This window comes from Dendropsophus ebraccatus, chromosome 4, assembly GCF_027789765.1.
Source record: "Dendropsophus ebraccatus isolate aDenEbr1 chromosome 4, aDenEbr1.pat, whole genome shotgun sequence".
Classification (NCBI taxonomy): domain Eukaryota; kingdom Metazoa; phylum Chordata; class Amphibia; order Anura; family Hylidae; genus Dendropsophus; species Dendropsophus ebraccatus.
This window is the reverse complement of record NC_091457.1, coordinates 123,948,467-123,975,716: the sequence shown is the minus strand read 5'-3', so window position 1 is coordinate 123,975,716 and position 27,250 is coordinate 123,948,467. Positions and strand designations below refer to the sequence as shown.

General features: G+C 41.8%; 1 protein-coding gene across 1 annotated transcript in view; it reads left to right on the top strand.

The window, feature by feature from the left end:
* Positions 1-7,802: 7,802 nt before the first annotated feature.
* Positions 7,803-27,250, top strand: part of SYNPR (synaptoporin) — a 100,125-nt gene continuing 80,677 nt past the window's right edge. Inside the window, exon 1 of the mRNA XM_069967931.1 lies at positions 7,803-7,885. Coding sequence (XP_069824032.1) covers positions 7,803-7,885 — 83 coding nt within the window. The remainder of the gene's footprint in view (positions 7,886-27,250) is intronic.

The window sequence follows — 27,250 nt, the reverse complement described above, 5'->3', positions numbered from 1 at the left end:
CGGGGTATTTGCCCCTCGTCAGTGTGGAGTAGGATTCTGGCTAGTTGGGCCACCCTGGTATTTCCCTATTTATGTTCCAATACTCGCAACCGAGTGGGACTTAAGGGGTTATTTATCAGGGTGGTGTGGTGCTCTCCCCATCATGGAGGCACCCCGTGGCAACAGCCTAGAGATATCTGGCTATCCCGTGTTTTGAGACTCGCAACCGAGACTCCACGGACTCTAGTTTTGCATATTTACATTTTTGGGGGCATCAGTGGAGACTCTTGATTGAGTACTTCATTGGAGTTATTTTTCACTGTTCTCCTTGAGTTCAGTGATTACTGCATTTTGTTGGTTGATTTGTCATTGCCCTAACTAGCCAGAATCCTACTCCCTACTGAAGAGGGGCAAATACCCTGAAACGGCTGTCTGTGGATGGAGGCCGAATTTGCTCAGTGTGAACAAACCCATAAATTCGGTATGGGTCTGAACACTCATGCCTGGACCAATGAAAACTTTTCACTATTGGTATCAATGAGGAAGGTAACATCAACACCAGATCTGTATCAATTCTGCATCACATCTGTAGCAATTCCGCAACTGAAAACCTGCACCGAAATCCACATGGATGTTTGTGCAGATGTGGATTTTTCTACAATTAATTTCTCCAGTGTGTATTTACCAATGCTTCCTGCAACACACGCTTGAGGCACACACTGTTCAAACAATGGCTGTTGTTTAATGCTTCCTACGACCGTTGTTTGTACAGTGTGTGAACAGCCTCAAAGGGAAAATAACTTCCTCCCTTTTTTTTTTTTTTGCAAAACATGATTTCCATAACAATGTGCGACTTCTGTACCCCAGTTCTGGTTGTACAGAGATAATAAATTCCTCCATTTATACTTTTCATATAGCTGTCACAAGCACATAGAAAACTGTTGAGGGAAATCTTAACATGTTTATCTTACTAATACTAATACTAATATATTAATCCTAATTAATTCAATGAAATACATCTTTGGACTAATAAATCAGAATTAGACTGTGTCTGTAGAAATGGAATTTTGCTTTGACTATGAAAATGCTTCATCCCCTGCTCCTGTATGTGCAGTAACTGCAGCTTCTTATGTCCCTTAATACTGTATGCAGTAGGCACAACATTCTGCTATTGCATGTGCAATATTCGCAGAAGCATCTTCTGGTCAGGCCTGTGCAGTCACTGCAGTTACAATTTTTATCCACCAGGTGGCAGGCATTCCACACACTCTGGTGTACAAAGCATGTCCTTGTATATTACACTATCCTTTGCAAGCAAGCACTAATGATTATCACCCTGGCAGGCTGTTATTACCGCAGCGGACGCATGCTGCAAGGGGAGGGAATCTTCATGATCACACATAGATTAAAAATGTTACTATGCTTCTCTTGGGCTTAAATAAAGTTAATAGGTTTTCCTTGTAGTATTATTTTATAGGTTGAACCAAATCTCTGTGGGGTGTAAAACAGTCATACTATTACAAATCAATAGCTGATTCAATAACCAAACACACAGTGGGGATGCAAAACGGCTCAGGTGAGCTACAGCTTTATTAGCATGGAGAACCTTGCTGTAACCAGATCTAATATTAGACTGTCAAATATATAATATAGCGTCATATTTTATCATATCGCATTTAGCATCAGATAGATAGATAGATAGATAGATAGATAGATAGGATATTTTATTAATAAATATTTTATAAATGCGACCCCAATAACATATCGATAAAAAGTTCTATTCAGTCTCTATGGGGTTGCCGAAAAGAGGGGGACAAGTATTTTTAAATTTGAAAACCGCTTTAATCTTGCGGCATTACCACCAGGTATGGAAAAAGTTTGCTTTATCCCAAGCTTACTTCCAATTGAGAATTAGTAGAACTATAAGGAGAAGTCATGTCAGGGTTCTATGCCACCTACTCGCTGCTCTTGTCTTGTATATGCTGTGGGTGGTGCTAAGGCAGGCACACATTGCTTCTAGGTAAGGTTATGTTCACACACAGTAAAATAATACCAAAATATGATAGCAATTTTGAGGTGAACATAAACCCATACTCTATTGAAGTCAGTGGCAAATTGGCCATCAGTGCACACACATTGTTTTATTTTTACACTAAATTTAGACCTTATTTTGCTTTTGTGTGTGTGTGTGTGTGTGTGTGTACATAGCCAAAAAGTTTGCCTAAAGTCTATTTCCCTGGCTGTCAGGTAAGGAGCAAAGGATAATTACCTGGTTATAAACCAGAGAAATCGGTGTATCCCATTATAGAGATCTGGGGGTAATGTAAGTCTCCTAATAGGTCTAAGAACATATATAACAAGGAAGGAAAGCATCAGAGCACTAATTTATTGCTATTCATGTGGTATACAGCCTAAGGCTATGTTCACAGTATGTATTTTTTTATGACAAGAACGGGCATTGTTAGAAAATAAAACAACGGCCATTCTTGTCATAAAATAATGAGCAGCATTGAAATCAATGCAAACAGCGTCCGTTCTTCACACAGTGTATTGAACAATGACCACTGTTCACTACGGCCAAACAAATAATTGGCATGTCAATTATTTGTGGCCGTTGTTCGAAAACAGCAGCTGCAAATAATTAAAAGTTCACACACTGTGTAGCTGTCATATTGGTTGTGTTATGCCTGGAAATAAATGTTTAGTTGATTTCCATGCACACCCATATGGTGGCTGGATTTCAATGGTTTTAAAATAATGTTAATCTGGGCGATAATGCAAATGTTAAATGGTGGCCGTTTTCTGACACTGCCAACAGCGGTCATGACAAACAATGGCTGTTGTTATACATTGTGTGACCATAGCCTAAATGTAATGTGAATTCCAACTAAAATCAATATCATTGGGAAACTTCTTGTTTCCTGGAATACTTCACACTTTTAAAGAATAAGCCACATAGTTTCTAAATTAATAATAAGACTGTTTCATCCTCAGGATCTTTCATCTCAGACTTCATAACTAATTATAACATTTCTATATTTTCTCCCATTTGATGCATGCTATACACCAGTTTACCACAAGAGGGCAGTAAAGTACTGTAAAAATGCTCACACAGTCCCCAACAGTAAATTTACCTTCAGTACCGCTTAGTTTTCAGAAAAGTTTTTCTATTATCAAATTCCCCAACTTCATTCTTGTTAAACCATCTGTACTTCATGATCCTTAGATTAGATACAACACCTTTAAATGCTGAAACATGCTGAAACATAGTAGTTATTTGGGTCACACCATGACAATTTCTGTATCTCTGCACTATGCCATTAGCATCTCCACTTACTCAAATAAAGGACTTATAGAAGCTTAAAGGAATTTATCATTAGAAATGAAGTTTTCAAGTTAAACAGATTTTTTAAGATTTTTTTCTCCATTTTATTATCTATATGATAAAATAATTTTCAACTCTTGTAATTTTTAGTCTGCCCACTGGGGTTGATGGAAAGTGATCTCTACTTCATTACAGTGAAAAGTGACACCAGTATATAGAGAAGACAAAGGCTGAAGCTCACAGCTCGGCTTCCCCCTCCCTCTGGAATGACCTCTTAAAGCGGCACCAGAGAACCTGCTGATATGCCGCAGAAGCTCAGTAACTTAGGAGTATAGAAGCAGCCTGTCTTCAACGGGACATCTTTCCTGTGTCGGCATAGTGGGTGGGACGGGAGGGGTCGGGCTGGGTGGTGCGCGGTGGTGCTCAGGGCCGGAGGGTGACGCCCCAAATGCTCTCAGGCAGTAGATTCGCATAAAGGCAATGAGGGAATTAATAAAGAATGCGGGGGGAGAAGAGGAACGTTAGGGACAGCAATATACTGAGCTTCTGCGGCAGCTTCTGCGGCAGAACCTGCTTATAGTGCCACTTTAAGATGTCCATCAATAATGTCTTTGTCTACAGGACATGCTATAAAGCATATATCTAAATGCTGCTAAAACAGCTCAGGCATGTTGGTTGCCCCCATAATAATGTACAGAAATGAAATAAAAAATTTAATCAATCTTTGCTTTCTTGCTTCCATTGTCAGGGGCAGATTACCTTCCCCATGGGCCCCGGGCTGTTTACCAAGCTTGGGCCCCCCCAAACCAACTGTAACTATGGCAACACTAGCTTTAGTCTTTTTCCTACATAATGCAGCCTGTAAAGGACCTGGGGTGACATCATTTTCACATGATAAGGTCCTTAACCCTTAGAGGACCAGGCTAATTTCGTTTTTCCCTCCTTGTGCTTAAAAGGCCATAGCACTTGCATTTTTTCACCTACAAACCCACATGAGCCCTTATTTCTTGCGCTGACAGGCTGAATTTTTTCATAAAGTACACTGCGAAAACCAGAAAAAAATTCAAAGTGTGGTGAAATTGAAAAAAAAAAAGCATTTCTTTTATTTGGGGTTTTTTCGTTTTTACGCCGTTCGCCCTGGGGTAAAACTGACTTCCTATATATGTTCTTCGAGTTGTTACGATTACAATGATATGTAATATGTATAACTTTTATTGTATCTGATGGCCTGTAAAAAATTCAAACCATTGTTAACAAATATACGTTCCTTAAAATCGCTCTATTCCCAAGCTAAGGGCGGGTTCACACTACGAAATTCCGTCAGCTGTCCGCCCGCACGGGCACGCGCTTTTCCGCCGGCTCCATAGACACCATTCTATGGGCCGGCGTATTCCGCGATCCGCTTAAAGAAGTGACATGACACTTCTTTCAGCGTATAGAGGAATACGCCGGCCCATAGAATGGTGTCTATGGGGCCAGCGGAAAGGCGCCCAGATGTGCGGGCGGACAGCTGACGGAATTCCGCTGACATTGTCCGCGAGAATTCGTAGTGTGAACCCGCCCTTATAGCGCTTTTATCCTTTGGTCTATGGGGCTGTGTGAGGTGTCATTTTTTGCGCCATGTGTTCTTTCTATCGGTACCTTGATTGCACATATGCGACTTTTTTATTACAATTTTTCTGGATTTGATGCGACCAAAAATGCGCAATTTTGCACTTTTGGATTTTTTTGCACTTATGCCATTTACCCTTTCGAGATCAGGAATGTGATTAATTAATAGTTTAGGTGATTACGCCGCAATACCAAACATGTTTAATATTTATTTACAGTATTTTTATTTATAACATGGGAAAGGGGGGTGATTCAAACATTTATTAAGGGAGGGGGCTTTTTATTAAAAGCAACACTTTTATTTTTACTTTTATACTTATACTAGAAGCCCCCCTGGGGGACTTCTAATATAAGTACACTGATCTCTCATACAGATCTGTGCTGCATAGATATGCAGAATAGATCGATGAGATAGGCACATCGATTGTTTACGGCTGCTGCAGTCGGAAGCAATCGAGTGCCGAGTTGGGATCAGCGCCATTACAGCACTGACCCCGGACGGGGTAAGATGTGTGGATCGCTCCTCCAGGACAACGCTCCCCACTAGACACCAGGGAACAGCTGCATCAAGTAAGATTACTGTATTAGCGGGCACGGCGATCGGAGCGTGCCCGCTTATAGCCGCGGTCCCGGGCTACGCGCGGCCCGCTCTGAACGCATGGAGGCGGCCCTGGACATACGGGTACGTCCAGGGTCGCCTAAGGGTTAAAGTGTCATTGTCATTAAAAAAAATTGTTGCAGAAATGAATAGTACAGGTGATTTTAAGAAACTTTGTAATTGGGTTTATTAGCCGAAAAATACATTTTTATCATGAAAAAGCAGTTTGAAGCTCTCCCCCGTCTTCATTGTTCTCTATGGAGAGGGGAGAGATAAGGCACCAAAACAGGACAACAAAGAGTTAATTTACAGCTACATCACCAGGCTCTCTCCTCTGACATCAGCACCGACCTCTCTGACCTCTGAATAGGGGCTTTCAGTGGCTCCCTGTGGTGTAATGCTTTGTTCTCTGCTCTCTGCTGCCGACTAATCTCCCTCCTCCCCCTCCATAGCACAGACAGGATCCGACTGATGTAAAACAGTCGAGATTTCCTGATTCTAAACAGTGGATGACAGAAAGGAGAGGAGGGGGGACCTGGTAAAAGTCTTTTTAAATGCAGATAATGGCACATTTGCCTAATAAACCCAATTACAAAGTTTCTGCAAAAAAAAAATAAAAAATTAACGACAGTGACACTTTAAGTATATTCTCTAATGTAACTGCATTGTTTCCTGGCTGTAGTTTTGCCCTGATTTGTGCAAAATTGTGGTAAAAAGCAGCAATTTTTATGCAAATCATGGCAAAACTGTAGCCTGGAGATAATACACCACTGAAAGTAAAAGTCTGTTTGGGGCCATGAGCCCCCCAGGAGCTCAGGGCCCCAGGCTACCGCCCGAAACTGACCTATAGTATTCTGCTACTGTCCATTGCCCCCGAGTTCACTGTAGCTACATATTGCTAGATTCTTAATTGCTGAATTAGAAACATGGACTGAGCAACTGATATCTAGTGGTCCCTTAACATAATATTAATGGGTTTGGGGATGACCATTGTATGTTAAAACCATAATGTAGTGGACATACAGGTGTGCCACTACGTCTTGTTTACCACCTGTACAAAGGTAACACTGTCAAGTGTCACACCCTGGGAGGATAGGTGCCCTTCCGGATTGGTCCACGCTGAGCACACACCCCTTCCCCATTGCAGTCATGTGACCACACAGACCTCTGATAGCAGCCCTGCTTCTCTATTCTAGGCTGTTGTACTACGCTACTGCATTATGGGGATCTGCATCTCCATTCTGTACCTACAAACTGCTCCTGTGTTTTCAGGTTTATGCACTTACTATACATTATACTCCACATGCTGATTGCTTTACTGTACAATAACTTTTATTTAGAATAAAAAATTATTTTTGGGGTGTGGAACCAATTGGCTGAATATCAGTGATTTCTTATGGGAAAATTTGCTTTGGTTTAAGAGTGGATTCGAATTACAAGCACGGTCCCAGAACGAATTATGCTCGTAATCCAAGGCACCACTGTATTTATTTATTTATTTATGATTTAACTATATGCCTAAAAGGCAAAAAAAAGTGTGTAAAATGATATAAAAAAAAGAAAACTACATAGGTAAGAAAAAACAAACACTAACATCATGTTAATAGTTTTAACCATTAAACTAATGCAAGCTGAGAAAAAAAACACAAATCAAGTCTAGTCCTGAACAGCCAAAATACCTTGGACCTGAACCAGCTGAAATAGGAGTTCCTGTAAATAATAAGGAGATGTCGCTGTTCTCCCCACCCCATGGAGGTTACACTCTGTGTCATGTCGGAGGTGTAAGCAGATCACAGGTAATCTATAATGTAACATGTCCGTGTACGTGCACAGTTATGGTCAGCCATTGTTGGAGGCACAACACAAAGTGTCCAACATCCATAATAAATTACCTTGAACAATAGTAATTCTGAAGTACCGGTAATCGCATACACATAGAGTGACTTCTAATGAAATTGCTACCTTTTTCTTTTTGGCCTATAGGTAAGGTGAAGCTGCACATTAGGGATCATGTTAAAATGTATATTAGGACTGCACAAACAGAAATTCCATATTACCATGTTATTAACCAAATTGCTCCTTAACAGAGTAGTCCAATGTGGTTGTTTTAATGTATTCAGGCAGCTAGTCAATATACAACAGTGATACTCAGCTTCCTTGCCCCCAACTGCCGACTCTGTCACAGAGCCCCAATCCCAATGCAGAGAACTTCCAGGATGGAGGTTGAACATAGACATTTTCCCCTCACCTGCAGCACAGCTCCACCTCAGCCCAGCTGCTGAACGGGCAATGTCTCATGCTGACCCCAATCCTGGAAGTTCTGCGCATGGGTTTGGAGCCTTTGTTACAGTGGCAGCAGGGGAGCAAGGAAGGTAAGAATCAGTTTACTTTATGCACAAAGCCACTCTCATGTCTACATTACAAGTGGTATGGCTGCAGCAGGCAGATCGGAGCTGGCCAGGGGCCATGCGCTGGGTTATAAGGTCGCGTGGTGGGGCTCGGCTTCAAGGGTTCTGTGGCTTCAGCCTGATCATCTTGTAACCAGGAATTACTCCGCTTATCTATCACATCTACCTATGTCCGGGTGTTACAACATACACAATGTTATGTCAGCGAGCTCCGACATTGCACATATACCAACAGCTGGGTGACAACCACAGTACCCATCATACTTGGAGCCTGGATATTGTGTAGCTGTCTGGTTATACCATACTACTGTGCATGATCTGGCAGGGTCACTATCAAGGGCTCTAGGAAAGCTGTCTGTCTAGTGACAGCGCCAGTAGGTGGCACCACTAGGTGGCTAACCCAGCCCATTGAAAGACATGTAATCCACGTTTGGAAAATGGGGGCCAGGAGCAATGATAGAGACAGAGATGACTCTCTTTAGCTATTTGTCTGCATCCAGAGGGGTAAGTCCACATAAAAAGCATAGAAACTGCAAATAACTAATAATTACTTCATTTTACAAAGATAAAAAGCTATGAGTGGGCTATTTATTAATGTAAAATGATTTTGGATGGAATACCCCTTTAATGTAACCCCTTCCTTGCTGTACTGCTGCAGGTTCCTTTATATCTGCTCACATGACTGCTTGCCAAGACAGCGCATCAGTAACCTGTTCTCCCTCCATGTGTTATCTATAGTAATGTTCTATATAAATCATCCCTCTGCACAATGCAGCCTATTCTCTACAGTGCATGTTTACCTCTATGTCTTGGCATATGAGAAAGAAGTAGGTGCTGTGCTGTGATTTGTCAAACAAGCCAGGGAAAGGCAGTCCTGTGTGTGTACTACTGGAAAACAGCCCAGCCCAAGGAAAAAGCTGTGCACCATGAAGAAGAATCTCAAATAAAACAAAATCACCTTATCACTACTCTGAGGGGTTAACCTAACAAAATTATTCAGGTTTTTAACAATGTTTTTAAACTACATGTGTGCTTTAGGTTGCTTTAAAGTAATCCCATACACAAGTATTGTATGGATTTGTGATGTAGAAGTCACACCCCAACTCTTCGTCCTGACCCTGGCGCTGGTCAATGACATCCCCTGCAATATCAAATTTAATACAGAAGTCCGATTCCCCGTCTGTACTTCGCATGGGGAGTTGTTGGCCATTCATTCCTGCTGTTACCATAGATTTGTTATAATTCCAGGTGAAATCCTTTCTGAGCCGCAGATTGCTCAACGATAAAAAGGTAGAAGTGCAATTATCAGTATTAAGTGAAGCTGACGGGCTGGAAAAGGCTGCACACATTAAAATATCCCCAGGCGCCATCAGACCCGTTAAATAACCACGTAGAGGACTGCATCAGCTTCAAGTGTATTAATCCCTTTGATCTTATAACTTTACTTGGATATTGTTGAGAATTAGCTAAATTCTAAAAATAAGGACGATTATAAGTCATTTACATTCTACAGTGTATAGAAGTGACTGGCAGTCAGGGTAAGTATCATGTGCAAGGCTGAGTGACCCATATACTGAGATGTGAGATAATGAGACTGAGGAATCATATATGGAAACCTTTCCTAGCATTTGTTTCAGGTGTTTACAGGTATTTTCAGGTGTTTCAGGCACAACAGAAAGTTACACTGAACATAAAGTCAGCAGCAAATTTAAAGGGGTTTTCCAGGTTTATTATTATAATTTTTTTTTTTACAGAAAAATACCCCTAAAGTCTTGTACACTATGTGTCTCTCTTCTTTGCAGTTTCCTGTTTGCTGCTTGTTGTCAGGTGATTTCTGTCTCTAGTAACAGAGAGACCCAGAATAAAAAAAAAAAAAGTGGGGAAAGGGTTTACCATGTGCTTTGTGCAGGAGGGAAAGAGAGATCACGACAAAGCCTGGCCTGGCCTGGCCGGTGTACCTAAAAGCTCAGCCAGTCTGTTTGCTGAAGATAAGACACAGTTTTAGTGAAAGGTAAATCAAGGATTTTACAAAAATTGTGACATGTCATAGAGACATGTCAAAGGTTTTGATCTGTCCAGGTCTGAGTGTTCTGATCAATGTTCTCTCTAAGCTTCAGCCACAGCTAAGCAGAATCGCAAGAGAGCTGAGCAATGGTCAGGCAAAGTTGGACAAATTAAAAACTTGACACAGGAACGTCGGTACCATATGCTCTATACACCATATACATTACAGTGCAGTTATATCAAATGACTCAAAGAGGACGTCTTCTCTGATCAGAGTTCTTCCCTTTTCATCTTCTTCTCCATCTGCCCTGGGCCATTATGAGAACTTCCCCGAGCCACGAATCCACAGAATCTGCCAAACATATTAGGCTCCTCTCTCTGGCACCATCCTCATCTCTATACACACTGCACATCTGAATTGGCCCCTTTACACCCTCATTTAGTGGGTTGGCTGACTATGTGACCCGCTCATGGTATATGCCCCCTCTGCCTCCTTATAGATGCCCCCTCTGTGTATTCCCTCTTATAGATGGTCCCCTGTGTATTCTCCCTTATAAATGCCCCCTTATGTTGTCCCAAGTATAGATGCCCCCCATCCTGTGTTGTCCCCATTATAGATGCAGGGCCGGCCTTTGGGGTGTGCGATCTGTGTGCTTGCACAGGGCGCATCACTCTCGTCTAGCTGGGGGGGGCGCTGAGGCAGAGAGACAGCTGTGCAGCTGTCTTTCTGCCCGAGCGCTCCCCTAGCTGGCTGCCCGCGCCCCCCTCCTGTGGTGGCTTCCCCCAGCCTCCCCTCCCCATGGGCGCCGCGTACTGTGTCCTATCAATCTTGTGACTGCTTGCGGTCACAAGATTGATAGGACAGTACGCCCCAGGCTGATGCGCGCTCCCTGGGAATTCCCCAGCAGAGCACGCATCAGTGACCTCTGCGTCAGCCGTCCGCCTTGTACTTCCGGCACAGGGAGGAAGTACCGGCCCCAGCGTGCGCTGAAGTCACTGGTGTGTGCAGTGCCGGTGACTTGCCCAGAGAGCGCGCATCGGCCGGGATGAAACGAGAGCCGCGGCGGGGGAACGAGGAATAGGTGAGTTGTGTGTGTGTGTGTGTGTGTGTGTGTGCAATCTATAGGGGGAGATAACAAGGGGGCAAATTTCTATAGGGAGGCATCTATAAGGGAAGAGACAACAAGGGGGCAATCTATAGGGGAGGCATCTATAAGGGGGGGAGACAACAAGGGGGCAATATATAGGGGGGAATTTATAAGGGGGTAGACAACAAGGGGGCAATCTATAGGGGGTAGACAACAAGGGGGCAATCTATAGGGGGGATCTATAAGGGGAGACAACAAGGGGGAAATCTATTGGAGAGGCATCTGTAAGGGGGTAGACAAAATAAGGGGGCAATCAATAGGGGAGGCATCTATAAGGTGTGAGACAACAAGGGGGCAATCTATAGGGGGCATCTATAAGGGGGGAGACAACAACGGGGCAATCTAAAGGGGGAGACAACAAGGGAGCAATCTATAGGGGGGCATCTATAAGGGGGGAGACAACAACGGGGCAATCTAAAGGGGGAGACAACAAGGGTGCAATCAATAGGGGAGGTATCTATAAGGGGGGAGACAACATTAGGGGGGCAATCTGTAAGGGGGCAATCTATAAGGGGAGACAACATAAGGGGGCAATCTATAAGAGGGGACAACATAAGGGAGCAAGCTATAAGGGGGGACAACATAAGGGGGCTATCTATAAGGGGGACAACAAGGGGGGCGATCTATAAGGGGGCAATCTATAAGAAGATACAACATAAGGGGGCCATCTGTAAGGGGGATGGACAACACAGGGGGGCCATCTATAAGGGTGACAATACGGGGGCCATCTATAAGGGGATGGACAACATGGGGGCCATTTATAAAGGGTACAACACAGAGGGGCCATCTGTAAGAGGGGCAGAGGGGACAACATGGGGGAATCTGTAAGAGGGGCAGAGAGGACAACACAGGGGGGCCATCTGTAAGAGGGGCAGAGAGGACAACACAGGGGGCCATCTGTAAGAGGGGCAGAGGGGACAACATGGGGGGGGCATCTGTAAGGGAGACTACAAAGAGGGGGCCATTTATAAGGGAGGGCTACAGAGAGGGGGGCCATATACCATAGGGGGACTACACAGAGGGTGGTTCTTAAGGAGATCCACATAGGGCCATATATAGGGAAGTCTAAACAAGGGGCCATCTATAAGGAGGCTACACAGGGGGGCATATACTATAAGGGGGTCACATAGAGTCAGCCTACCCACTAAATAAGGGTGTAAAGGGGCCAATACAGATGTGCAGTTAGTATAGAGATGAGGATGATGCCAGAGTGAGGAGACTAATATGTCTGTCTGGCAGATTCTGTGGTTTCGTGGCTCGGAGAAGTTCTCATAACGGCCCAGGGCAGATGGAGAAGAAGATGAAAAGGGAAGAACTCCGATCAGAGAAGACATCTTCTGTGAGTCACTGGATATAACTGCACTGTAATGTAAATGATGTATAGAACCTGTGTAGGGCTGGCTCTACCTCTATAGTGATCTGTGTACAGAGGATTTTATTCAGTAGTGGCGGTAGTTTTAGTCAGTATGTGGTGGTGGTGTTAGTCAGTATGTTGTGGTGTTGTTCAGTATCAGTGGTGGTGTTAGTCAGTATGTAGTCGTGTTATTCAGTAGCAGCAGTGGTATTAGTCAGTATGTGGTGGTGTTATTCAGTTTGCAGTGGTATTAGTCAATATGCAGTGGTATTAGTCAGTATGCGGTGGTAATATTTGTTACTTGTAATCTGGTACTGTGTTTTATTGGATTTAGTATACTGATTTGGTCAGTAACAATATGATAGTGATGGTAGTGGTTGTGGTGTGGCGGTAATATTTGGGAGGGTCGGGTGATGGGTGCTGGATATTGTCTGGAGGAGTAGGAGCTTTATAACACCTTAAGGGGGTCTCAGCAGACCCCGTGGGGGGGGGGGGCGCCGAAAAAAGTTTCGCACAGGGCGCCAATTACCTTAAGGCCGGCCCTGTATAGATGCCCCTTGTGTTATCCCCCTTATAGATGGCCCGCCAGTTATCCCCCTTATTGATCCCCCTGTGTTATCCCCCTTATAGATGGCCCCCGTTATCCCTCTTATAGATCCCCCTAATACCACTCTTATAGATGCCCACCTAATATCCCCCTTATACATGTACCCCTAATATCCCCCTTATAGATGGTCTCCCTAATATCCACCTTATAGATGGTCCCCCTAATAATCTACCTTATACATGCCCCCCAGTTATCCACCTTATAGATGGTCTCCCTAATATTTCCCCTTATAGAAGGTCCCCCTAATATCCCCCTTATAGATGCGCCCTAGTTATCCTCTTATATATGGTCCCACTAATATCCCCCTTATACAGGCCCCCCAGTTATCCCCTTATATATGGTCCCCCTAATAATCCCACTTATACAGGCCCCCGTCATCCCCCTCAAAGATAACCCCCCTTAAAGATGAACCCCCTGTTATCCCCCTTATAGATGCCCCCCCCCCGCTATCCCCCTTATAGATGGTCCCCCATGCAGATAAAAAAAAAACTCACCTAACAAACTGTTCCCTGTCGCTGCTCTTTTCTCCTCTTCTCCCCTGGCTGCTGCTCCGCTCCCTGGGGGTGTCCTGGAGATTCCTGGGTGGCGCACACATCAGGAAGCTCAGTGTGTGGCGGGGCCAGTACTTCCGGTACAGGAAGCGTCTCTAACATGCGCTCCCTGTGCCAGAAGTCCCGGCCAATGCACACTGAGGAGCAGCAGCTGGGGGCCAGATTGCCTCTTGTGACCCCAAGCAGAATACTGCTTGCGGTCACAAGAGAGATTGGGAAAGGAAATGTCACGGCCCCCTTACATTCAGCTGCCGCCCAGAGATCTCAGGCTGAGCAGACGGCTGGAGGCTGAGCAGGGCCTCCCTGACAGCTGAGCAGCCACACACAGCTTAAAGGGAACGTTGGTTCAGATCCTTACCAATCAGGAGATAGAGCCTGGAGAAGACCATACTAAGCGTGGTCCTCTCCCGGTTATATCTCCCGATTGGTCTGGGTCTGAACACTCCGGACCAAGCAAAACTTTTGACATGTCTCTATGACACTTTAAAGGAGATGTGTAGGTATAGGTGCTGACAGAGTAGATTAGAGTCCCATGTGTTAAGTAAAAAATATAATACTTTACTGTGGTATGACTTGTACAGTACACGTGACAACAATAGTGCAAATCTTGACACAGAATGTTAGTGCTGACAGTGAGCTAGAACCAGTGTTTTTAGAAGTAGTTGGAGCTTTGCAGAAAGAGAGAGAGAGAGGAGGAGAGGAGTTGCCAAAGGAGCCTTGCCCAAAGTAGTGAATCTGCTCTGCCAGAACAGGTGTATAAGCAGAAGAGATAAGAAATATTCATACTCACGAATGGTATAAGGGGCTCTGAATCGCCTTATGCCCCCTAGTTGCAAGGTACCTGTCCTAGGTGGGTAATACAAACCCCATTCGTTGGTTATATGGATGTAGCAGACTTCCGAGGTCTTCCCAATCGTTTTGCGCTGCGCAGTAGGACACATAGACTTTACACGGTAGCTTTGTCTGGGGTCAGTTCCTCTTGCTTCAGGAGACAGCCCTGCACTGTTTAAAGAGGTTCCTGGTGTGGGTAAGGTTATTCCTAGGTGGCTTCTCTCCCCTAAGTAGAGTTTGGCACTGCATACTGATCTAAGGATCTAGTAGAACAACTTTGTAAGAGAGTAGTGTCTCACACATCTGTCCGCTTGGACCTCCAACTACTAACTACTCACTTCCTCCCACCAGGAACTAACTCTTCCTACAGGGGCTAAAACTAAACCCTCCCGTGAGAGGTGGGGCTGAGTGTGTGTGTGTGAGAGAGAGAAGAAAAGTGATAGGTTACGTTAAAACAAGCACCTGTGATTGGTCAGAATATAAACATGTGGTACAAACAATTCAACTCTTGGTAATTTCAGCTGTGCAACACGTAGGCTAGAGACAGTAGTGACACCTAAAAAACACAATACTACATCCCCCACTCTTGTGAACCTGAGGGAGTGACTTACTAAGGTGCCATAGACAGCACCCAGTAGTGGGACACCACAGGGGTCCATCAGGTTTCCAGCAATGGGGGTAATCTTGGTCCTTTCTTGGTGCGGAAAAGCAGCAATAATAAATCAGCATTATCTCCAACTGTGTGAATGGAGCCTTACCCTGTGATATCATGTCCTTATTCCCCCTAACCCCCAAGCATTACATAACAAGTATATTTTTTCATTCAGCCTTGGAGGCTAAGTACATGCTTGTTCCCGTAGCACACTGTGCTGTGTGTGACACTCTAATTTAAACCTTCAAGTGAAATACTAATTGAATCCTTTCCTAACTCTTTTGTGTTCAGGGTGCTCACAAGGCTAACACTATGGAAATGACTATAGAGCTGTTAACCCTTCTAGAGAAACTAACAGCAAATACTAAAACACCATCCTAATTCTAACAAACTATAAGGCATAAACACTGGCATCATTACCATAGACAATAGCAACAGTAGTGAGTTAGCAAATTTGCATCATTATGCTGTGAAATAGGGAAAAAGGCAAATGTCACTGCATAACCAGGCATTGAGGAAACTTGGAAAAGCTAAATACCATACACTGCGGGTGCAGTAATGGCAGCCATGTTACTTGTATGGCCCTATTGTATCAGTGACATTGATTCATTTCCTGCACGTATATGAGTTTTTTACTTGGACTCAAAATCGTAGTTACAGGAAATAGCACTAGTGACCATAAATATAAATGGGGCCCATGCCAGTCGGTGCACAGATATGGCAACACGTGATTTTGACAGGGTGCCAATATATCTGTGCCTGAGAAGGCGCGATCGTGATGTGAATGCTATCCTTAACATCCTTGAGTAGGAATTGTCTGTCAAAAAGGCACTTGGGCAACATGACATAAGACTGCGCAATTTCATTATGACTACATTCAGTATATTACAGTAATAAGAGAACCATAAACTAAGCCTAATGTAATTATGACTAATAATCGGTGAGCAGCTGTTAGTAAAACGTATGGTCGCCAATGGGCTAAATGCTATACATTAATCTCATGTCAGGAACAGGTAATGGTTGAAAGTCTAAATCCAGGTAAAGAATAGAGAGAGAGAGAAGAGCATCGGGAGAGATGTAGACATGGTATCTGTTAACGCTTTGAGATGGAAAGGATACTTATACTGTGCAGTTATTTGGGCCCATTCACACTACGGAATCCGTGCGGATAAGCTCCGTGCGCACTCCTGCTTGAACATTTGGCTGTCCCATAGGCTCCATTACACTGTCTATCCAAAGAATTAACATGTCAATTCTTTTTTGGTGGACAGCGGAATCTACCTGAATAGAATGGAGCCTATGAGCTAGGCAGATCTTCAAGCAGAAGCCCCAGGGATGGGGCGAGAGCACGTAATCCGGATTCTGTAGTGGGAATGCACCCTTAAGTGGAACCATATATTACTAATGTGAAACTGTATGGAACTATTTTTGCTCTGTGTAACTATGGGGGAATTTACCAGGCTTTGTGTGGCTGTTTTCTAGCATTAAGACATCACAAATTTTTGTGCAAGTCTCGTGTGGCTAAACATGATGTATCCATAATTTCCAGGACTCCCTAGAGCTGCATCCAACTTCCGCAGCCACCACTTATCAAATGCTGCACTCTCGGACAGACTCGATCCCGCTCAAAGTTTGCTCATCTCTAGCTCTTATAAATGAAGATAAAAAAAAAGTTGCAATGACATTTCAGTCACTAGTATGCAAGGAAAACCCCAATAGTAAAAAGCACCCACACGACAGAAACCATGGAGATTATCAATCACTGCCCTCTTCTAATGAAATCACTATGGCCATATTGCAATGAACAGACTGCAAGACCTATATGTCACAATCAGACAGAACAAAGTGTCCGCAGAAGCTCACCCATGGTAGCACTAAGCAGTGATTGATACTTTCCATGGTTTCTCCTGTGTGGATGTTTTTTAACTATTGGGATTTTCAATGTATACTCATGACTGATTATGTAATGGACTCAAAGGTACACAGCTCATTACCGGATCGGGCGTATTGTACTCTAGCTGATGTGCACCTCGAATGACAGCTGGGAACTTGGAAATCATGAGAAATTGAAGTAAAAACTTTTCATAATGCAAAGAGTAACCTTTGGTTGATAAACTTGGAATCCTCCATTACACTGTAGAATGTTTCCTATAAACTAATTGATGGAGATCTCCACTCATCAGGGTCAGGTACGGCAGAGCCCAGCACACCGTCAGCTTGTCCAACTGATATGACTAAATTTCATGAGTTTTGTTACTGTCGATGACACGTGAAGTACTCAGCGAGGAACGAATATGTCAGACAATGTCAGAAATTATCTCATGTAGAATTACCACTTCAATTACCACAAGGCTGACATATTACTATAAACACCAGAAGACATACAAATACGTTAATGCAGTGTGTGTGTGTGTGTGTGTGTGTGTGTATCCAATGCAAATCAAGTACGTACAAAAGTTTATATGACTTGTAATCACTTTTTCCAAATTAACGTAATACAGGTTAAGATCATATATGTAAGAAAGAAATCACAATCCCCATTGAGTACCTTGTCTAACCATTAAATGTTATAAATATTATATAACTCATACAAAATGAATAGTTTTTACCATTACCATGCTGTTAAAAATGATTAGAAAAATGGAAAGTGAAGATTATCTTGCATTTAAACACATAATATGGCGCCACCTGGTGTTCAAAGTGTAAAGCAGTGTGTATGTCCACTTAATAAGCTTAATGCTGGAGGACACATGTTCAGTCACTGTTCCTAAAGTCAGAGAGCTCTGCAAGCTGTAAGGGATGAAAAACAGAACATTACAAAATCAAAAACATGTGACATGAATAAGGTAAATGGCAGACATAGAGATACATAGAGATAGAGGACAAAGGCTTACAGTCTACAAAGTAAGAGGAGGGAGATAAAAGATAAAGAGCAGCTAGTCAAAGTGTTTTTGTAGGTTGTAGCCTAGTTTAAAGAGATGGGTTTTCAGCTTGCTTTTTGAAGATCTTGTTGGTGGATCAGAGCCAGATGTGTTGGGGTAGAGAGGTCTAGAGTATAAAGAACAGAGGTCATTGGAGGAGTGGAGGTTGCATGAGGGCCGGTAGCGGGATATCAGGTCAGAGATATACGGATGTATATTGTGGATGGCCTTGTATGGTCAACAATTTAAAATGAGTTTGTTGGACAATGAGGAGCCAGTGAAGGGATTGGCAGAGGGGAGAGGCAGAACGAGGGAAGAGGTCGATTAGGCTGGGTTCACACTGCGTTTTCACATTCCGTTCAATGTATCTGTTTTTAATTGGTTACTTTAAATGGACAGAAAAACACTCAACACTCTTTTTGTGTCCGGTATAAAAATGTATCTGAGATATATATATATATATATATATATATATATATATATATATATATATACTGGAAGTCAATGGAAAAATGGATCCAAATGGATGACACACAATTGCATCTGATTTTGCATCAGTTTTTTTCCATAAAACGTATACCTTAAACTGATTGCAAAAACGCAGTGTGAACCCATCCCTAGTCGGGCGGCAGAGTTAAGGATAGACTAGAGGGCAGTAACGGTGTTAGATGGAAGGCCAGAGAGGAGGATGTTGCAGTAGTCCAAGAGCAGATTCGGAAAATGTTTTTGAGGTGAAGGCAACAGACGTGCGAACAGAGTGCAACTGTTGACTGTAATTGACAGATTAGATGGAGGGATGAAGTGAGATGAAGGAAAGATGATTACTTTTGTTTTGTCTATGTTGATTTTTAGAAATCGTGAGGAAAGGGGAAGATATAGCCGATATGTTATAATATTATACAATAAATGTTAATTGGTAAGAATTGGTAAGAAATAAAAGCAATGGGAAGCTAAATAGCTCATAGTCATAGATGGTCTTATCTAGAAGCTGCCCTTCTGTTAAGGTGTTAAGCACCCTGTAATGTATAATGTAGGTGCTAGATCCAAATCCAAGATCTAAAGGATGGAGCAGAGCCAAGTAATTCATTTTTAAATTCATCATTTGCTGCATTTTTAATATGAAAAACCTTAGAGCGCTGCTGAGCTCAGGCCACTATGTGGGTTTAATATATAAATCCTTTGCTGATTTCATAATAGAATACATTTAATGAGCCGCCTTAGGAATCACTTCAGAATGCAAAGAAGCCTTATTTATTATCAATATCACGGACATTAAATAAGACGAGAACCCATGACGTTCAGCCGCAGCAACGCAGCTCATTTGCTTAGATACGAGATGCGAGACATTTTCAGCTGGAGTTGCTGCAGGAAGGAAGTTGAATGTTAATTAGATGTCAACAGTAATTATAGTGATTATGTGCTTGGGAATAGCTGGTGAATGACATGGTAATGGTGTTAAAAAGCAGGAGAACGGTCCGTCTGAGAAATCACTAGAAGAAAGATAAACAATTTTAAGTCTCCTTTAACAGAGATACCAAATCACTATGTTGTGAAGTCCACTTGTCTCTGTGATCTAACAATAGGGCTGACTTAAGTAAGTTCTGTGATCAAGATACTGTTGTTGTTATTATTATACTAAATTAAACCTGTTCCTGAACCAAGTATTTTAACCCATTGTTGGGCCCAGAAACAGGGCCAATCTTGTTTTATTATCTGGAATACCAGACATAGCTCCTAACCACCACCAGGGGGAGATTTGAGCTTACGGTTTTATCATTGAGTTTAGTGTTTGTCAGTATACAGTAAGCACCTAGGCTCCCCCTAGGGGTAGCAGCGGGTGACAAAAAAAGTCTCTTTTAATTTTATGGCCCACACATAGGATTGAGCCTGTTTTATTTATTTGCCACATTTTATGCAGAAAAGTAGTGTATCTACATTTTATGCATTATTTATTTACAACAAAATAATTCTTTTTTGCATTGTACGGGACATTTAAGGTTTTAATTAGGCTTTGCATTGTAATTGGAATTATCATAATTATGATATATTTTTTTTTTTATACTTTATTATTTTGTAGACTATAGAGTAAACATTAGAATGAAAATTAAGTCTCTATAGTGCCTTGCCTTATTGTCTTGGTCGTTACTTCTAGACTAATGATTTTTCACCTTGCTTCCCCTCTTTTTTCTCTCCCTTTCCTTAAGGCCTCTTTCAAATGACCATAAGCACCTTGGGGGAGACTTATTAAGACCAACACGCTCGTAAGCAGGTCTTAAACAAAGCCTCATCCGCATTTACATGGCTGGTTTATAAAGCCAGACAGCTCTGGGAAGGCTTAAAGAGACACTCTCACTGCCTTTTTACATTATGACTTCTCTACACAGGTGTAAAGGGTAAATTTAGCAGTTTTCATACCTTATTTTATATCATACTGTATGTCACGGTGCTTGTTCCAGTAAAAAGTGATCTTCTATCATCTGCGGATTGTGCTACCTGGGTGGGGCTTCATGGCCACATCACCACTTAGCCCCACCCACATCACACATGTAGCCCTGCCCCTCTGTGACGTCAACGGCTCATAGGCCTTGCCCCCTCAGCGGCCATTGGTGTGTGCCAACCTAGTGGGGGTGGGGCCTAGACCTTTAGGCCATCTCTTTCAATGGCCGCTGAGGGGGCAGGGCCTGACATCCTCACGATGACTTTACAAAGGAGCAGGGCTATGGAGGCGATGTGGCCGCAAAGCCCCACCCAGTTAGCACAATCCACAAATGATAAAATATCACTTTTTACTGGAACAAGTGCCATGACGTATGATATAAAATAAGGTATGAAAAGTGCAAAATTTATCCTTTACACCTGTTAAGAGAAGTCATAAAGTGGGTTACGGTGGTGTACATCATGGAGAAGGTAAGACTCTACACCTTCTCTGTTTGATAAATCTGCCCCTTTGTGTACTGAAAAAATGTGGAGCCAAAGTCCACTTCTTTGTTTTATGATTCACAAAAAAATTCTGTATTGAATCCATTTTTGCGACAGAATCTGTACGCTATCCTCATTTTTCACTGATCTGTTAAGTCTGGACCGTATAAGCGCATGCCCTATTTTTATGTGGACATTACTTTCTGTAAATATATAGAATGGTCTTGTGCATTGTCCCATAGGAATCAATATGTTCTATACTGTCTATAATTACATAATTATAATTATACTGATCTGTTTATATAAATATAAATATACGGCTCTGTGAGGGAGGCTTAACCTTCTGCATTTGTTCTTCACCTGTGTTTTTTTTTGTTTTGTTTTTTCTTGTTATAATTAAATTTTGGATTTGATATTTCGTGCCACATTCCTGTCTATGGTCATGGCTTATTGCTATTGCTATTTCTTGAAATCCAAATAAAATCTTCTACAAATAAATAAATAGTAGTATTGTGTAAGCATACCAGAGTTCTAATATGTCTTGTATCCCTTCAGGGGACGAAATATAAAAAAAAATAAAAAAATAAGTTAACCAGGCACCTTCCATTCTGCCGAGCAGGGAGCACCTGGTTAAATGCTCAAGTCTCTAATTGATTTCAGTAGGATTTCAATATAATGCCAGGAGCAAGGAAAGTGTTAAAATCTTCATGGCACTGTAATGACAAAGCCATGTGGCTGCTTCTTTACAGTGCCGCAAATATTTAAACACTTTCCCTGCTCCCGGCATCATATTGATACATGATGCCAGACAGGGAAAGAGTCCACTACAGGGCTTCCCCATTCATGGGTTCTGTGTTTCACAGAATGTGGGACTAAGTGGAAACATAGCCTTAGCATTATTTAAAGGGAATGTGTCATCAGAAAATGACTTATTGTTTAAATAATGTTTTCATGTTAAACATGTTTTTTAAGATTTTTTGGTCACATTTATTTATAATTTTCCATTTTTCTTTCTTTATTATAAAATAATTCAGAAGTCTTGCAGTTTTTATTCTCACCCCTTGAGCTAAAACTAAGCTGAGACTTCCTGTTCTGTCGGGAGTGGTAAGAGGAGCCTACTGTAAAGTGATCTGTACAGCATTACAACAACATGTGACACCAGTAGGTAGATAACATCAATACAAGACAATAGCAGCAAACTGAATGACCTTTTCAAAGGTCACAGCGCACACTCAATGATGTTTAACTTTCATCTCAGGGGGACAGAGTCTGTCTGTTGTCTTCTATGTCAATGAGTCTGTAAAGCATGTCACTAAATTCTGTTATAGACAGCGCAGGCAATATTACAGCCCCCATAACAATGCACAAATAGTGAAATAAATACAAATTTAAATCAGAAAATAGAAACAGATTAGAATAAAAGAACAAGTTTTACTATTTGATTCTAATCTGTAAGGGTGCATTCACACGTACAGGATCTGCAAACCAAATCAATTCTGGGCCATCAAATCTGCTGCAGATCTGCTGCAGATTCAAATCTGCGCCATCAAATCTGCTGCTGATCTGCTGCAGATCCTGTACGTGTAAACGCACCCTAAAAGAAAATTTATGTGACACATCCCCTTTAAATGATATCTGTCCTATTCATTTTATTGTTACCATAAAGTACAAGAATTTACACATCTAATTCTTCACCCATGGCCTTAATTGTCTCCAGGGGCTATGGGGGTGGTTTACCTAAAATGACCTTTCACATATTTATTCTCTTTTTTTTTTTTTTTTAATTATTGATCAGAACAGGATTCACCAGTGCAGATGCCCCGGGTGACTTGTGTGGATTATAATTCCGTTTTACAGAAAGGAAACAGTGTGGGCAGATTTATGTAACTGTCTTAAAGCAAAACTTTTTTTGTCACCCAAAGCAACCAATCACAGCGCAGCTTATATTTTGCAAGAACAGAATATGACATGAAAGCTCTATTATTCTATCTATATCTGGAGCTGTTATTAAGAGTTGGCATCTCATATAGCACAATAGAAACAATTGGCTGTTTTGATTGTCATTGACAGAGACAGTGGTTGTTCGTAGACCTTGAGGCTTGTAGGATATTTTTTGTACATACTGTGAGTTAGTATGGTGAGCATGAATGTAATGCTTCTTGACTGTCTGCTTGTAGCTGAGGACCAGTGCATCATTTTCTTAATGGTGAATGTAATTATTAGAAGAAATGGACAAATAACTGTAAAAGCCTTACATCTTAATTATAGGAGATTTACTTTATACTTAAATTGAAATGAAGGCTGTTCCAAAAAATTCCAGCAAAAGGAATAATATCTTCATACCAAAAGCATACTCCCCTGTTCTTACCGTCAAACTGACAGACACCATGTCAGAATCGGACAGAGATCATTAATCATTTGTCACAGCTGTTTTCTGTCATTCAGTGGGTCCAGCATTCCTGTAATAGTTTCCACCGCCATGATGGTGGTGTGAACAGAGCCTAGATTTAGCTTCCTCAACCATATATCTTCCTCAACTTACAAGTGTAAATCTTAAAGAGTAACTGTCATTTAAATGTCACTTTGCAGAAATCAATAGTAGTATAAATTTGCAGTATCAATAGTATAAACGATTTTAAGAAACTCTGTAATAGGTTTTAGTAAGGAAAATAGTTTCCTTCTCTACTCACCAAGTTTCCAGACAAGCACTGAGCTTTCTGACCTGTGAATCTAATATTTTATGTCCCAAGACAGTCTCCAAACTGCACAGGCTGTTTGTCTCCTCTTCCTGCTTACTTATCCCCCTCAGCCCCTCTCCCCTTCAAAGGTTATAATGGACAATGCAAACCCGTCTTCACTTTGCTCCTCTGTAAGGTAGGTGACTTTGCTTGATAATGAACAGATAAGAAGTGTGCGTGGTGGGAAGGCTGCAAAACAGCTTTCTGAGTACAGAAAGAGGCTTTTTGACTAAAAAAAAACATATTACAGAGCTTGTAATATTGATTTCTGCAAAAATATTTTAAAAGAGAAATCTGGCAAAAAGTTTTATTAAAGTATTGTATTGTAAAAAGTTATACAAATCACCAATATACACTTATTACAGGAAAGTGCTTTTTTCCCTGCACTTTCTACGGCATCAAGGCTTCACTTCCTGGATAAAATAGTGATGTCACGACTCGACTCCCAGAGCTGTGCAGGCTGTGGCTGCTGGAGAGGATGATGGCAGGGGGACACTGAGGGACACAGGGAACTGGAGGGACACTGAGCATCCCTCTGCCATCATCCTCTCCAGCAGCCACAGCCCGCACAGCTCTGGGAGTCGGGTCGTGACATCACCATTTTTACCAGACTTCTCCTTTAGGTTATGTTCAGCCGCTCAATCCATAGTGTGTACTGACAGAGCTTTCTGTAGCCGCTATTCAATGAATAGCGGCCGCAGAAACCGGACATATCAGTTTTTTACGTTGCCGCTAGGGGTCCCGGCCAAAGTGTATACACTCCGGCCAGGATTCCATAGGCGCCAATGTTACGTATATTTTCGTAATATCCACAGTCGTTGTTGCAATCGGCAACAACGGCCATAGTTTTATGAAAGTATTCATAGTGTGACAGTCATGCAGTGTTCCCTTAAGTTATAATACTAATTGAAAATGAAAATATTGTAATATATATATATATATATATATATATATATATATATATATATATATATATTGTAAGGCTGGGTTCACACTGCGTTTTTGCAATCCATTTATTTCAGACATTTTTTGCAAAAAAGGGATGAAAAACGGATGAAAAAAAGGATGCATTTGAGTGCATCAGTTTTGATCCGTTTTTCCATTGACTTCCATTGTAAAAAGAAAAAAACAGATCAAAACGGACCTGTTTTTTTTTAACGGACACAAAAGTAGTGTCAGCTACGTTTTTGTGTCCGCTAAAAAAAAAACGGATCTGTTTTGATCAGTTTTTTTTTTTACAATGGAAGTCAATGGAAAAACTGATCAAAAGGGATGCACACAAATGCACACAAAAACGGATTGCAAAAACGCAGTGTGAACCTAGCCTAACTTGAGAAAATACTGCAAGTCTATGGCAAACTTCCATAGACCCCCAAATGGTAACCAAAATAAGAATAATATTTAAGGGTTTTTCTGAGTAAAACTAATTGATGGCCTATCCTCAGGATAGCCCATCATTTACTGATCAGTTGGATGCAATCACCACTTCCACCAATCAGCTGTATGGTGCTAGCACGACACAGTAAACTGGACTGGAAGCAGTTAGCAGTCACCTGGAGATCTAAAGCACAGGGCTAAAAATGCCTGGTGCCAGCCACGCCCCTGGTTGAATGTAGTCACAAGTTAGATGGGTCCAGAAAAGACTATTGGGTATTGAAAATATTGTAACCTGTGGTCAATATAAGGTACCAATAAAGCATTGTAATAGGGTGCGTTTACACAGACAGATTTATCTAACAGATTTTGGAAGCCAAAGCCAGGAATGGATTTGAGAAGAGGAGAAATCTCTGTTTTTCCTTTATGAACTATTCCCTGTTTATAGTCTGTTTCTGGTATTGGCTTCAAAAATCTGTCAGAAAAATCTGGCTGTGTAAAGGCACCCTCATGTTGATCAATGATGGATGATGAGTGGTTTTGTAAATCAATATAGTTACTTATGTCTCCAAAGAATTTCCATTTTCCAATGAAGTGTTCAGTGACTAGATATGGCACCCAAAACACTTGCATACATCCATTCATAGTACTAGTTTTCTGATTCTTTCTAGATTCAGATCTGAAATAGATGGAATAGAAGTGAGATGCCATTGTAAAGAGATTTTGTAAAAATGGCGTATTGTGAAATTCCCATAGTGATCAGTGTGCCAGGGGCTATTACCTGATATCAGATGGTTAGTATAGGCTGCAATGTCACACGCAGTACTTCTAGAGGAGATGAGCGGCGACAAACCAAAAACATCTTTTCTTTTTGCTCCCCAGACCCCGCCTGTAGGAATTTTTTTTAAGTAACAGAAAATAACTTTAACCACTTGTAGACTAGTAAATGACAGCCTATAACTATCCCTGCCTCCATGATGTTGGTATACACTGGGCTCAATAAGTGTTATGTATACAGCTAAGCAGACAGCCAAAAGGCTTCCCATCCCTGCAGTTATTGGCGGGAAGGTCTTATTACATACGTGTCACATGATTAAAAATAAACTCCTCAAAGAATAGAAAGCGCAAATAAATCACACAAGAAGCTGCAGTTTTGAAGATGAATATTTATTAATAATATAAGGCATAATGATAAAAAGGCTCCTTTGTGGCAGGCTTAGATGTCATTCTACCTGTTCTATGGAGGCAGGCAATTGTCTATTGATATTTTATCTCCATATCTCTTACATAAATAGTTTAATAACCAGAGAATGCCACAACATACGATGGATAACACCACAACAGCGATAGAAAGCTGGATCCAAATATATGAGACGTCATCTGTCCAATCTCTATCCATGCCATTCTTAACTTGGTCTTCTTCCTCTGTCTCTTCCTTTAAGGAGCTCAACAGGACATTAGCGTTGTCTTCCAGTTCTGGTTGTACGTGGGTGGTTACGTCCATAACGTTCGTAACGTCCATAACGTCCATACTCTTTTCCTTTTGTTGCTTTCTAAAATATGGCCTCCCCTCTGCAGAACCACTCAATATCAGGCATAGCAGGATTAGGTAAAACATACTGGAACTGGGTGAAATCCGAGATTCTCAGTCTTCAGGCAGCGATGCTTAGAAAGTAATCGCAGGATACTCAGCAAAAGAAGCTGGACACTAACTCTCCAAGAGACAGCGAACAACTGAAAGGGTTACAGCTTAACTTCACTTACCTAATGCTTGCTGTCCGTGACATCACCTACATACCTATTATGACATCACCAACATACCTATTATGACATCACCTACATGCCTATTATGACATATATACCCACTATGACATCACCTGCCACTGTCTTACAATGTTTACAAAACAATCACCATATGGTTATAATGGATTCATATTCCAAAGAACCTGGAGATTTATTAGGCAGTCTTACTGTTGCCCATAGCAACCAATCACAGCTCAGCTTTCATTTTTCCAAGGAACATAAATATCTGAAAGCTGAGCTTTGATTGGTTGCTATGGGCAACAGAGGACATCCCTACTGTAAGACAGCTTGATAAATCCCCTCCATGTATATTACATTGACATTATAACTAGAGATGAGCGAACCTGGAGCATGCTCGAGTCGATCCAAGCCCGGACTTTCGGCATTTGATTAGCGGTGGCTGCTGAAGTTGGATAAAGCCCTAAGA